The sequence below is a fragment of the Haliotis cracherodii genome, unplaced genomic scaffold (genome assembly GCF_022045235.1).
Source record: "Haliotis cracherodii isolate W230 unplaced genomic scaffold, xgHalCrac1.p SCAF_11, whole genome shotgun sequence".
Taxonomy (NCBI): Eukaryota; Metazoa; Mollusca; class Gastropoda; order Lepetellida; family Haliotidae; genus Haliotis; species Haliotis cracherodii.
The window spans coordinates 20780870-20795216 of record NW_027266266.1 but is presented as its reverse complement, the minus strand read 5'-3'; the positions used below and the strand labels follow the sequence as shown (position 1 = coordinate 20795216).

General features: G+C 41.8%; 2 protein-coding genes across 2 annotated transcripts in view; both read right to left on the bottom strand.

The window, feature by feature from the left end:
- LOC139456318 (leucine-rich repeat-containing protein 14-like) overlaps window positions 1-14347 on the bottom strand; it is a 32562-nt gene that overhangs the window by 16447 nt on the left and 1768 nt on the right. The gene's annotated exons all lie outside the window — the stretch shown is intronic.
- Window positions 8552-9334, bottom strand: LOC139454928 (secreted acidic protein 1A-like). Its single transcript, XM_071236526.1, has 2 exons — window positions 8893-9334; window positions 8552-8721 (listed from the first exon to the last, which is right to left on the bottom strand). Exons 1-2 carry the CDS (start codon window positions 9332-9334, stop codon window positions 8552-8554), a joined length of 612 nt encoding a protein of 203 aa, XP_071092627.1.

Here is a 14347-nt window from a genome sequence, read left to right as displayed (position 1 = left end):
CATAAATTAAAACGGGAATCCAACTCACAAAAGTCCAGAATATTTGGCAAATTTACATTACCTCAGCCCTTGGCATGTAAACAGAAATGAAGGTTGACCTTGACAAGAATACAGAAATTCCAACAAATTAGAGTCTAGCAGATTTGTTTAGTCTCTGAAAATAACCATTGTTCTGGGCTCCATTTGGATTTTATTTTGTAGATATATATGTTTAAATAACTTTATTTCTGGGACTAAATGCTAGTCTATCCCCAATTGTGTACAAAGGGTTAATATGAGCATCTTGAAATAAATCTGTAAGAGGAACATAAGGGGTTAATATGAACATCTGCCATTATATACGTCAATATAAAAACAAAAAACGAACAAATCATATCCGTCAAAAGAACATAAAACTAACAATTATTCTTGTATTATTCTCTTATCATCAAATTATTAAATTAAATCTTACATTGACAAAGACTGGTAAGGTCAACGTAACCAATGTCAATGTTACCATGTTCCTGGTACAGAGAAAACAGGTGAACAGTTTGAATAAATAAACTATAAATTCCCGAATCCTCAGCTCCTGTTAATCTGTTGAGGCGAGGAGTCCCACAAATTACCTTACTTTTGTTTCACTAAAAAAGAAAGAAGTCAAAACACAACAGTTAAACCTTCTGTTACAAACACACGTCTTCCAAAAAACAAATGATTTTACCAAAATATATCTCAGTGTTTTCCTCACAACTAATCACAAACAATAGAATTCCTCAGCAACCAAAATACCTTACGGTAAACATGAGACAACAAATTAGGTGTACAAACATAACCACCTTTGTTTACCTGAACGTCCCGACCACAAACGTCACTCATAAGAATCATAACTAACCTAATATCCTTTGTCTAATGTGATTAAACCACGCCAGTACATTCTCATTATCTATCTTGGCATCGTATGATTATGCTACAAATTTCAAGCGAGACAACTTCGTTAGAGGAGATTTAGAGTCATTGGCTTGCCACATGTGGAAAGAATAATGTGAGATGGGGCCCTCTTAAGGTTGATAATGTATTTCATCATAAAACAGTTGCTTATTTTTTAATTGTTTTATTTTACAGTTTTCCCTGGTTGTAATGCCACCTTGGTTGTAATGCCACCCTGGTTGTAATGCCACCCTGGTTGTAATGCCACCTTGGTTATAATGCCATCCTGGTTGTAATGCCACCCTGGTTGTAATGCCACCCTGGTTGTAATGCCACCCTGGTTATAATGCCACCCTGGTTGTAATGCCACCCTTGTAATGCCACCCTGGTTATAATGCCACCCTGGTTATAATGCCACCCTGGTTGTAATGCCACCCTGGTTGCAATGCCACCCTTGTTGCAATGCCACCCTGGTTATAATGCCATCCTGGTTGTAATGCCACCCTGGTTATAATGCCATCCTGGTTATAATGCCACCCTGGTTGTAATGCCATCCTTGTTATAATGCCACCCTGGTTATAATGCCACCCTGGTTGTAATGCCACCCTGGTTATAATGCCATCCTGGTTATAGTGCCAATGCCAATGTTTTTCAGTAGAAACGTTCAGGTTCCCTTGTTATAATGCAGACTTTTTTTTTATTTTGACAAAAAATGGGCAATGTAGTTAATCTTTGGAGATAATTCCCTCTTTCAAATTAACAAACTAACTGCATTGATTACATTTTCAAAGCTAATCCTCATACAGAGGTCTCAAGGGATGTGTACAAGATGTCCGATTGGGAACAGTTTGACCGTAGCCATGGCAAAATGTATTTAGCTACACATATAAAACGATCTGGACATGCGAACGCTGAATTTGACTGAAGTTTTATCTTAATTGAAACATATAAAGTCATTTATCACATGACTAGCCACGGGACCGGGTAGTCCTGTGGGTACCCGGGTCCTACTCAGTACACACCCAACCCGAGTACCCGAGTTACCCGTCCCAGCCCTAGTGGTATCATAACCATGGCAGACTGCATACCAAACTGCATCACATTTAAACAAAATATGAAGTGGGAAATGTCATGTAAATGTTGGCTCCATTTGTCCAGTGGTGTCTGAACAGAATATTTTCATATTTGTAAATATGGCTGCTGGCCAGGTGAGTTTAATACACCAAACATGCAAGTACCAATTGGTCTTAACAGTACCTGCACCAGACATACCGAAACATTTCCCAGCCAGCTCAGATGTTGACAAGTCAATCAACAAGTCAATAAACTCGTCAATCCAAATATTTTGCTATGGCTGCTTGAGATCAGACTCAGGCCAGACAGGGGCACAGCAATCGCCATTCAACTTGTCATGAGTGGTCATAAACATCCCTCCAGTTGAGATCGTCCAACCCGTGCGGGGCCTCTCACTGGGAGTTGGCCTGGAGGTTATTCAGGGCCTATGGCTGAGAGCCAGGTGCCTAAAACCACAGCCAATAGTTTGTAAACAAAGACTTCCCTGAGTTGTGATAGCCTCATCACACACTGGGCAACTTTAGCTGATTAAAACTGAAGACGATCATCAAGGCTTGTAACATGGATAGCATTGAAGCAAATACATGGAGGTTCAGATAGCTACTCCGTAGTAACAGGCGTGAACCAGGGTAAAATATGTTGCAACGTTTCCACTACATCTGGGAGAGTTGATAATCATTGTTAACACATCTCTCACAGATGGTGGTGGTATTAAACTGATAATAAGATTGTCTGTGACTGTAGTGTTAGTCATACAAATATATCAAATACAGCCTATAATGTTTGGCAAGTCTAGATTACTGCAGTATCTGAAAATGAAGAAAGTCTCTGGGCTCCTTTTTATTATATTTGATAACTATAATTTAACAACTGTTTTTTCTGTAAAATAAGTTCATTTCAGAGACTAGATGTTAGTCTAGTGGTGGTATTAAACTGATAATAAGATTGTCTGTGACTGTAGTGTGTACTTTTGACTAATAATTCAAATTGTGAAAACAAAATGATGATGATGATGATGATGATGATGATGATGATGATAATGATGATGATGGATATTATAATGTTGATCACTGTCATGATGATGGTGATTAAGATGATGATAGTGATGATGTTTTGTTTTTTTGTTTTATGTTTAATGCTACACTTAGCAATATTACAGCTATATGACAGCGGTCTGTAAATTATCGAGACTGGACCAGACAATCCAGGGTTTGACATCATGAGCATCGATCCACGCAATTGAGATACAATGACGTGCATCAACCAAGTCAACGAACCTGACCACCCGATCCGATGTTGACAACTGTGAAGCTGCTGATGCTGATGAAGATGCCAACATGTATTTACTTAGTGCATATACCTTGACTACAGCAGTGCCGTAAATCAGATAGAAGCACCATTTGACTCTGGAACTTATCTAAGGTCTCCCAGGACGTGTACACAGTGCCGAGTTCAAAGGCCTCAGCAGACTCTTTGATAGTCTGTCCCACAGCCACTGAACCATATGATTTTCCTTCCGCCTAAGGGGCGGTTCGGTAGCTTATTGGTTAAAGCGTTGCTTGTTACGCCGAAGACCCGGGTTCGATTCCCGACATTGGTACAATGAGTGAAGCCCATTTCTGCTGTAAAACCATACTCACTCACTCACTCACTCACTCACTCACTCCTTCCTTCCACCTGACCCTTACCCTTATGCTTTAGCCCTAAATAAAGCAAGTCTAGATTTTCCACAGGTTCAGGTGTGAATCTGCCATCTTGATGGGGCTCCTTTTCAATTCAAATGGAGTTGTTTATTTCTATAAAAAATTATATATTTCCAGAGACTAAATGTTAACTCTTTGGCTACTGGTCTCAGTGATAAAACAAAGAACCTTTAGATATACAAGTAAATGTTTCACAATTTCTTCACATAATGGTTCTTCAATGCAAATACAGAGTGAGTGATTGAGTTGGGTTTAACACTGCTTTGCATAGTGAGCTATGTCATTACATGACAACTTGGAGGGAGGAAGTCCACAGTGATGCAGGTATGAGCTGTTCACCACTTTCGTAAACCCAGTGTGCAAGTGTATGGTGTGAGGTGAGGTGAAATGGGGTTTAACGTCGCGTCTAAGATTATTGCACTTATATAGCGACATGCATGTACGTGTGTGTGTTTGTGTGGCTGCTTGTACTAGTCCGGACTGATGCCGATTTATAGTGCTAGCTCACTGAGATACCATGTTGCAGTTTAACATGAATACCCCACTCAGACACAGTATACTGACTCCGAGCCGACCAGTCCTTGTTTTAGCCCCTTAATGCCGAGCGCCAAACAGGGTAACAACAAGTGCTATCTTTTAACGTCTTTTGGTAAGACGCGGTCAGGGATTGAACCCCGGACCTTCCTCTCTCTGGGCGGACGCTCTACCACTAAACCACAGAGGCGATCTGCAAGTGTATGGCTGATTTACAAAACTAATGCCTGTGAAAGAGGTCACCGACTTGCTTTTCAGACATTTTTTCCACAATTTGTAATGTCATGCATAGTGTTTTGACATACAGTCTATGATATCTTTTTTATCACACAATACATTCCTCTCCTCTAAAATGTTCAAACGAAACAAACCTCCTGATACTAATGTGGAATGGAGCCAACTAGACTTGCTTTATTGTCATAGCTGATTTTTATTGGTCCATTCGTATGACTGTCACTGGTGTTTTGCATGTTATACCCAATGGAATCTGTTTCATTACTTAATCAAGCCTGGTTATTCTCTGGTGTTAACATTTTATATTTTATGTAAATCCAGATTGGTTTTGTTTAAAAAAAATACATACATTCCAGTCATGGTGAAGGACTATGTATTGACTCAAGGAAGTCACTTCCTAAGTTTATTTAGGGTTCAGGCTAGAACCAATTATTTGTTAGATTTTTAGGTAGAAATGGAAATAATATTATGTTTTCAGATAACAAAAAAATCATCTTGAATATAATGTCTTTACATAATACATAATAGTATCTTCACATATCTTTAAGTGCTACAAAGCTCTTTGTCACGCACGATGTCTTTGGAACTTATATATATATATTGTATTTTTTTTACAAAAAGCCTGATCAAGTCTAGATCAAACTAAACCAAGTCTAGTTTCCTTTATTTCCACATATGAAGAGGAAATGCTCTTTTGAAAGAAAAAAATAATTTTTTTTAAAGAAATGTTTTCATTGACTAAGTGCTGGTCTACAAAGCTCTGGTTGGATACACATGAGTCACATGAAAGAATATAGAAGTTACACTCCCGATTCAAGTCAAGCTGTCTTCATCAGATTCAGATTCCCACGGTGGGTCGGTCACCTGTTGATGTGGCATCTTCTACTTGCTGCCCTACTGTATACTTGATAATACGTTATCCAGGAGTAAGCATCATGGTTCATGGAGTTTAGTACCTTGTCATGGAGGAAGCCATGGCTGAGGCCAACCTATTTCATATTTGGATCACGCTGGGCCACAAACTGGATAATACCGTATTCGACGTAATAAGCACCCAGGGCGCTCTCAAAATTAGAAATAGGGGGCTCTTATTAGAATATTATTTTGGTGGAAAAAACAGAGTTGAAAGATAAATTTTGTGGTTTATGCTGACGGCCTGAAATGTTTATATACAGATATATTTTTCCAGAATTTAATTGCCCATAATTAAGGGTGCATATAACACACGCGTGCGTATTATACACGAATAAATAAGTCTTGTGTACATTGATCAATCGGAATTGGTGCTAATTGGTATTGTTCACTTGCCAATATATTAGCAAATATCGCAGTGGGCGCTTATTAGAGTAGGGCGCTTATTACGTCGAATACGGTAAACTGAGGCTTCTGGGGGAATTTGGTGACACATGAATAGGTGAGATGAGGTTAAATGGGGTTTAACATCACGTTCAAGATAAATGTGAGTGGGTAGGGTTTGTGGATGGGTAGGGTTTGTGTGTGGGAAGGGTTTGTGGGTGGGTAGGGTTTGTGTGTGGGTAGGGTTTGTGTGTGGGTAGGGTTTGTGTGTGGGTAGGGTTTGTGTATGGGTAGGGTTTGTGTATGGGTAGGGTTTGTGTGTGGTGAGGGTTTGAGTGTGGGTAGGGTTTGTGGGTGGGTAGGGTTTGTGTGTGGGTAGGGTTTGTGTGTGGGAAGGGTTTGTGGGTGGGTAGGGTTTGTGTGTGGGGTGAGTTTGTATGTGGGTAGGGTTTGTGGGTGGGTAGGGTTTGTGTGTGGGTAGGGTTTGTGTGTGGGTAGGGTTTGTGGGTGGGTAGGGTTTGTGTGTGGGTAGGGTTTGTGTGTGGTGAGGGTTTGTGTGTGGATAGGGTTTGTGTGTGGGTAGGGTTTGTGTGTGGGTAGGGTTTGTGTGTGGTCAGGGTTTGTGTGTGGATAGGGTTTGTGTGTGGGTAGGGTTTGTGTGTGGGGTGAGGTTGTCGGTGGGGCGGGATTGTGGGTGCTTGTACTAGTCCAGAGTCATGCTGGTTTTATAGCGAAGCCAAATTAGATACCATGCCTCAGTTTAACATGGATATCCCACTAAGACACTTTATACTGACTCCGAGCTGGTATCACCTTAATTCTTAGTGCAAGGCAAGGAAACAAGAACCATCTTTTAATGTCTTTGGTATGACACGGCCCGGGACAGTGTTCCAAATGAAACATATTGCCAGGCTGCCATTAGACCCACAGGCTCTAGAAGCAGCAGGCCCAGACTAAATTTGTGAGGCCCTCATTAAAAAACTGCATCTTAGCCCCCATTTAAAATACTGCATCTTATTGTGACAAACAAATAGACACATAACTTAAATGTAGATTGTGAGGACCCATACAACTTTGAAACTACGAGCCGAACATGAGGCCTACCTGCCATGTGCTACAGGCCGGACACGAGGCCTACCTGCCATGTGCTACAGGCCGGACACGAGGCCTACCTGCCATGCGCTACAGGCCGGACACGAGGCCTACCTGCCATGCGCTACGGGCCGGACACGAGGCCTACCTGCCATGCGCTACGGGCCGGACACGAGGCCTACCTGCCATGCGCTACGGGCCGGACACGAGGCCTACCTGCCATGCGCTACAGGCCGGACATGAGGCCTACATGCCATGCGCTACGGGCCGGACACGAGGCCTACCTGCCATGCGCTACGGGCCGGACACGAGGCCTACCTGCCATGTGCTACAGGCCGGACACGAGGCCTACCTGCCATGCGCTACAGGCCGGAAACGAGGCCTACCTGCCATGCGCTACGGGCCGGACACGAGGCCTACCTGCCATGCGCTACGGGCCGGACACGAGGCCTACCTGCCATGTGCTACGGGCCGGACACGAGGCCTACCTGCCATGCGCTACGGGCCGGACACGAGGCCTACCTGCCATGCGCTATGGGTAGGTGCTAATTTCAAACACTGACAAGAAACCAAGATTGTCAGCGTTTCTGGTGGCAGTTTCATCTGCTGGTCATGTGGGCTTGAAGTCTAATGAAAATACCGGTCCTGGTTCAAATTTAATGTCCCATGGTTGATAATAACAGATCTAAGACTATGTACAACACCTGTTTCTGAACAGCCATATTGATAGTGATTTGTCACGTTATAACGAGAGGTCTGATCTTGTCAACCAATCACAGATAACGTCTTCTGACCGGACACTTCAACATAATGTCAAGCATGCATTTAAAAAATCTCACTTCTTTATGAAGTGATGTATGTCGAGGTTACAAAACTGACATAACAAATAAAAAACAAAGCATTGCTATTGACTGTCATGTATTTTATCATCGGCTGCTATTGTGAGCTATTTTCAGAACCTGGGTTTCCAATAGAAAGTTACAGAATAATGACACGCCAGCTTTTGAAACAGAGTGATTTCATGTTTACAGTGAGTGAGTGAGTTTGGTTTTACGCCGCTTTAGCAATATTCCAGCAATATCATGGCGGGGAACACCAGAAATGGGCTTTATGCATTGTACTCATATTGGGATTCGAACCTGGGTCTTCGGCGTGACGAGCAAACGCTTTAACCACTAGGCTACCCAACTGCCCCCTCATGTTTACAGTGATTCACAGGAAATTATACACATTTTTCAATGGAAATTTCTGCCAGGGACTGTCAACCCTCCAAATTACCAGTCCCAGTCATATTTTACCAGTCAATATTCGGTATATACTGGAAAAACGGAAACGCTGTCTGATTTGTTATCTCTTTTGTTTAATGATGACCTTAGTCACAACTCAAGAAAATAGGTGAAACCTAAAAAACACATTTTGCTTTCACAAAAAAATAAAAAATAAAAAATTGAGTCATGATGTCATACTGATAAAATACTCACATCTACAGTAGATACACATGTATGGCCATTGCCTATGATTTAGATACTTGAAATCATTTATTAAACAATCACAAGGATCTGCTTCCAGACATTCTACAAATATCCCCTTTTTTCTGACTATGCATCACAGACACTCACAACAAGCTTATGATAGACCTCTTACAAGAAGATCAGCTCCTCTCTGTAGTGAAACATTCCAGGAATAGCTGCCACCACCCCTGCCTGTATGCATTAGGACTTCCCAGTGCTCACCTCTCTCTGACCCTGGTTGCCAGGGACACACTGAAGGGGGGAGCTGTGATGCCAGGTTATCACATCATCATCATCATCATCATCATCATAGCAAATACAATCACTATCATCATCATCATCATCATCATCATCATCACCACCATCATCATCTTCATCCTCATCGCCATCATCATCATCATCACCACCACCACCATCATCTTCCTCATCATTGCCATCATCATCATCACCACCACCACCATCATCTTCCTCATCATCGTCGCCATCATCATCATCATCATCATCATCATCATCATCATCATCATCACAAATACCACCACCACCATCATCATCATCATCACAAATACCACCACCATCAGCATCATCATCATCATCATCATCATCACAAATACCACCACTTCCATCATCATCATCATCATCATCATCATCATCATCATCATCACAAATACCACCACTTCCATCATCATCATCATCATCATCATCATCATCATCATCATCATCACAAATACCACCACCATCATTATCATCACAAATACCAGCACCATCATCATCATCATCATCATCATCATCATCATCACAAATACCACCACTTCCATCATCATCATCACAAATACCACCACTTCCATCATCATCATCATTACTAATGTCATCAACATCATCAAAAACTAAATCATCGTCAAGTACTTGCAGAAGCAGTCCGTTGCTGCCATTTAAATCCTCAAAGCTTCTAAAGTCTAAACACAAAGTAGTTCCAGTCCACAACATTACTTCCAGACGTTGAGCTAAATCAAAACAATATCTTAACATCTAACAAATACCAAGTTTCAGGACTGTACAAGAAATAGTGCAACAGTAACTGGCAATGAATGTTAGAAAGGGACAATGATATAACCATGGTTTACAAAAACATGAATGAGTGAGAGCTGGGGTATGGTTTAACACTGCTTTTAACAATATTCAAGCAATATCACAGCATGTGGACACAAGAAATGGGCAAATGATAGAAGTCCATGTAAGAAAAATATCAATAATCCTTGTGCAGTAGACAAAACTCACCACCTGTGTCAGTCAAATTCAAAACAAAACACTTTAAGCAGTCCAGTGTCACTGGGATACTAATTATTTCAATGAAATCACACACATCACTTTATTTCTGGAACAGTATGTTTGTCCAAATACTGACAGCAGATCTGTAAACATGGAAAACCAACTGAAAAAAAAATATTGCCTTATGCCTAGATGTCTAGATTTAGTAACTTAGTAACATAGGGACTGGTCATATATTACAGAGGGGGGGTCAGAGGGAAACAGGAGTCACCCAAAAATATGACAGTCTCTAGGGGAGGATGAGAAAAATATAATACACATATTTGGGGAGGTTCATGTTGAAATGGACATTTTATAATAAAACATAACATGCTTTTATATTGTCTTTTAGGGGACGGCCATCCAAAATTAATCTTTAGGGGAGGGTCTTCTGAAATCCACCCACCCAACCCTGTAAAACATGATCGGTTCCTTATAAATCCACGCATTCCCCTTTAGCCTCCAGTGCATGAATACATATCTGAACATTCACCCAGAAACTATATCAAGGCAGCATGGAAGATCTGCCTCAAATATTCATCTTGTGGGTCTATTTAATAAACAGATGCCTGCTACTAACTACATCCGTTTCATCTACCAGAATGTGTGCAGAACATCCCAACAGGAAGCCGGGGAGACCAGCATCTGCTTGACAGCCATTCATGGACCAGCACATATCATGGTGGCATCTGCGCCTGTGAACAGGTCACACATCACAGGTCACAGGTCAGGCCAGTTGGTCACAGGTCGCAGGTCACAGGTCCGGCCAGTTGGTTTAAGGTCACAGGTCAGACCAGTTGGTCACAGGTCGCAGGTCAGGCCAGTTGGTTTCAGGTCACAGGTCAGGCCAGTTGGTCGCAGGTCACAGGTCAGGCCAGATGGTTTCAGGTCGCAGGTCACAGGTCACAGGTCACAGGTCAGGCCAGTTGGTTTCAGGTCGTAGGTCAGGCCAGTTGGTCACAGGTCACAGGTCAGGCCAGCTGGTCCAGATAAGTAGGTGGATGGGTGACTGAGTTAGGCATGAATGAGTAGCTGGTAGGATGGACACGTGAAGATCCGGAGTAGAATAGGTCTTCAGCAACCAATGCATGCCATAAAAGGCGGCTATGCTTGTTGTAAGAGGCAACTTTCGTGACCGGGCGGTCAGGCTCGCTGACTTGCTTGATGAATGTCATTATATCCCAGTTGCATTGATCGATGCTCATGATGTCACTCACTGGACCGTCTGGGCCAGACTTGATTATTTACAGACCGCAATCATATAGCTGGAATATTGCTGAGTGCGGCGTTAAACAACAAATAAACAAACAAACAAACCTGGTAGGATGAGATGGTTATGTAACTGTTAACCTTCCATCACCTCACAGGCGACACAGACTGCATACTCCCCAGGGAGCTGAGAAGAAGTGCACATTGATTCATTCACCAGGTTAACAATGGTGCACTTTAAGAATGATATCAGGAATAAGTGCATGCAAAGCTTGCTGGGACTATTATTACAAGAGGACTCCGGCTGCTCCGCTATGCTCCAGTTCCGGCTGAACAGATAACAGTTAATGCCAGTGTGTCAAGTGATACGTTCCCCTACTGGCACAACATCTTACCGCTTGTACACCGATCATCAAGCACCAGGCCACAGGGAGTGCCTGGCAATGGGATAACTGATAATGGTAAATAGGATGGCACCAAGATCAAAGACACCAACAGTTTCAATATTGAATGACCATGAACACTTTTTCACACATCACAATTGACCTTGCCTTATAGAGGGTGGCAGGAATAGGGTTGACTATTGGGGATGTTTTCACTGCTGCGATTGTATTGCAATAGTATCATAATGGTACTGAACCAACTTTAATAAGGTTTGTTTTAGCTGTAGCTGAAAAAATATCTAGTCTCCATACAAAATTCCAGGCTCCTGCCCCCCTGGCCCCTGCCCCAAATTTTAGATGGCCGTCTTTAATCATTAATTAACTGTGAAGCAATCATTGTATCCTAGTTTGACTGTGAACCAATCATTGTATCTTAGTTTGACCGTGAAGCAATCATTGTATCCTAGTTTGACTGTGAAGCAATCATTGTATCCTGGTTTGACTGTGAACCAATCATTGTATCCTAGTTTGACCCTGAAGCAATCATTGTATCCTAGTTTGACTGTGAAGCAATCATCGTATCCTAGTTTGACTGTGAACCAATCATTGTATCCTAGTTTGACTGTGAACCAATCATTGTATCCTAGTTTGACTGTGAAGCAATCATTGTATCCTAGTTTGACCGTGAACCAATCATTGTATCCTAGTTTGACCCTGAACCAATCATTGTATCCTAGTTTGACTGTGAACAAATCATTGTATCCTAGTTTGACTGTGAACCAATCATCGTATCCTGGTTTGACAGTGCACCAATCATTGTACCCTAGTTTGACTGTGAAGCAATCATTGTACCCTAGTTTGACTGTGAAGCAATTATTGTATCCTAGTTTGACTGTGAACCAATCATTGTTTCCTAGTTTGACCATGAAGCAATCATTGTATCCTAGTTTGACTGAAGTAATCATTGTATCCTAGTTTGACTGTGAAGCAATCATTGTATCCTAGTTTGACTGTGAAGCAATCATTGTATCCTAGTTTGACTGTGAACCAATCATTGTATCCTAGTTTGACTGTGAAGCCACCATTACATCATAGTTTGAAAAAAAGAAATGGCCTGCCACAAAACTTTCATCGAAGCAAGGTGTTTTTCTTTTAAAAATATTCGGGCTAAAAAAATCTGGTTTTGTAGCTATAGATGAAAAAGTATCTAATCTCGATACAAAATCCCAGGCAATATTCCAGCCAACTGCTGGATGGGGACACCAGGGATGGGCTTCACACATTGTACCCAGGTGGGAAAATGAAACCAGGCCTTGGGCGTCGGGCTGGTGGGGTGCAAAATGCACAATAATCAGTTTTCATAACAATTTTCCTTTAGAGTGAGTGAGTGAGTGAGTTGGGTTTAACACGCTTTTAACAGCATTCCAGTTATATCACAGAGTGTTAGCTTAATGTAGGAGGAAAGCCCGAAGTGATGCAGGTCTAAGACGTTAACCACTTTGGTGTAACCCACGAACACGGGTATGGTGCTGACAAACCTAGAAACATAATCGGGGTGAACCCGGATTCGAACCCACAATCATAGGTTTCTGGCATGCCCAAGGGATGCAACTCTGCACAGCGAATAGCAGCGACTTAGACGACTCGGCCACCCATGCCCCCAATTTGTTTTAGAATCCACACCCATGATCAAAGGTTTCTGGTAATCCTGAGGCTGCCAACGCCCTTTGGTATGCAGGATTTGGGGGCATGCAGTGTTGTGTGCGGGACGCAAATAAAATCATGTTTGATACTCAGAATCATCATTGAAAAACAGTTAATATTTTTTTATTTTTTTATTTTTTCAGTGATTTAACTTCAAACTGCAACTTTTCTCAGTGCTTTCAAAATTTACATTAAGTTGTGTTCATGATTCAGGTGTGATCAATGAGAGTGACAAATAAGATGGTATGTGGGATTCCGGAGAGGAGGGGCTTGGCACCAGTGTGGGGTAGGATAGAGGGCTACAGAAACCAGTATCCTGATCCATTAACACCACATTATGACAAGCAGAGGTTGCTGAGGACACATTCTAACCAAGAATCCTCATGGGAAGTTATGGAGGCGGAACATCAGTACAGGTGTATTTGTCACTGTACGATACCGGCCAAATTAGAAGCATCTGTGACATTTAAGGAGAGGCTGCCTATCTCCACAGATTCTGTCCAGTTTCTAAATATGAAAATAATTTGGATTTGCCACACACTGAATTGAGTATTCACCACAACGAAGATCAGAAACACTTTCTGCCACCTTCAACAAAATAAAAAATAAGAAAAAGTTCAGAGGGGCCCTAAACTTTCATCAAGATATATTGCAGGGAATAACCCCATGAAATTTTAATATAAACCCTTGTGATCTAGATGTAAGCCCAGCAGTTAGGATGTACTCAATTACTTTTTGAACACTTAATGTTATGTCAAAGCCAAAAAGGAATCAAGGTGCAATGTTTCTTAGACACCCCCTTATAAAGGTCCATTAACATAAGCCCATATAAGGCAAGTCTATCCTAGATATAAGCCCAGGAAGCCTTTGACATAAGCCCAAGAGATCCGAAATTTAATTCCATGAGCTCCTACATATAAGCCCAGGAAAGCCCAGATATAAGCCCAGAAGATGTCTGCATATGCCCTGTATATACTAGATATAAAACAAGGATGTCCCAGATATAAGCACACCAGATTCTAGATATGAGCCCATTAAATCCTAGACATGGGCCCACTAGACCCTAGATAGAAGCCAAGTCCATCCTAGATATAAGCCTAATAAATTATATGCGCACTAGATCTCAGACAGAGGCCTAGGAGATCCTAGATAGAGGTCCAGTAGATTCTAGATATCAGCCCATGAAATCTAAATATCAGCCAAAAGATCCTTGACATAAGCCCAGTATATCCTAGATAGAGGCCCAGGATACCCTAGATAGAGGCCTAGGAGGTCCTAGATAGAAGTCCATTATTGATATCAGCCCATAAGACTCCTGATATAAGCCCAGGAGATTCTAGATATCAGCCCAGGAAAATCTAGATATCAGTACAGGAGATCTTATACATAAGCCTAG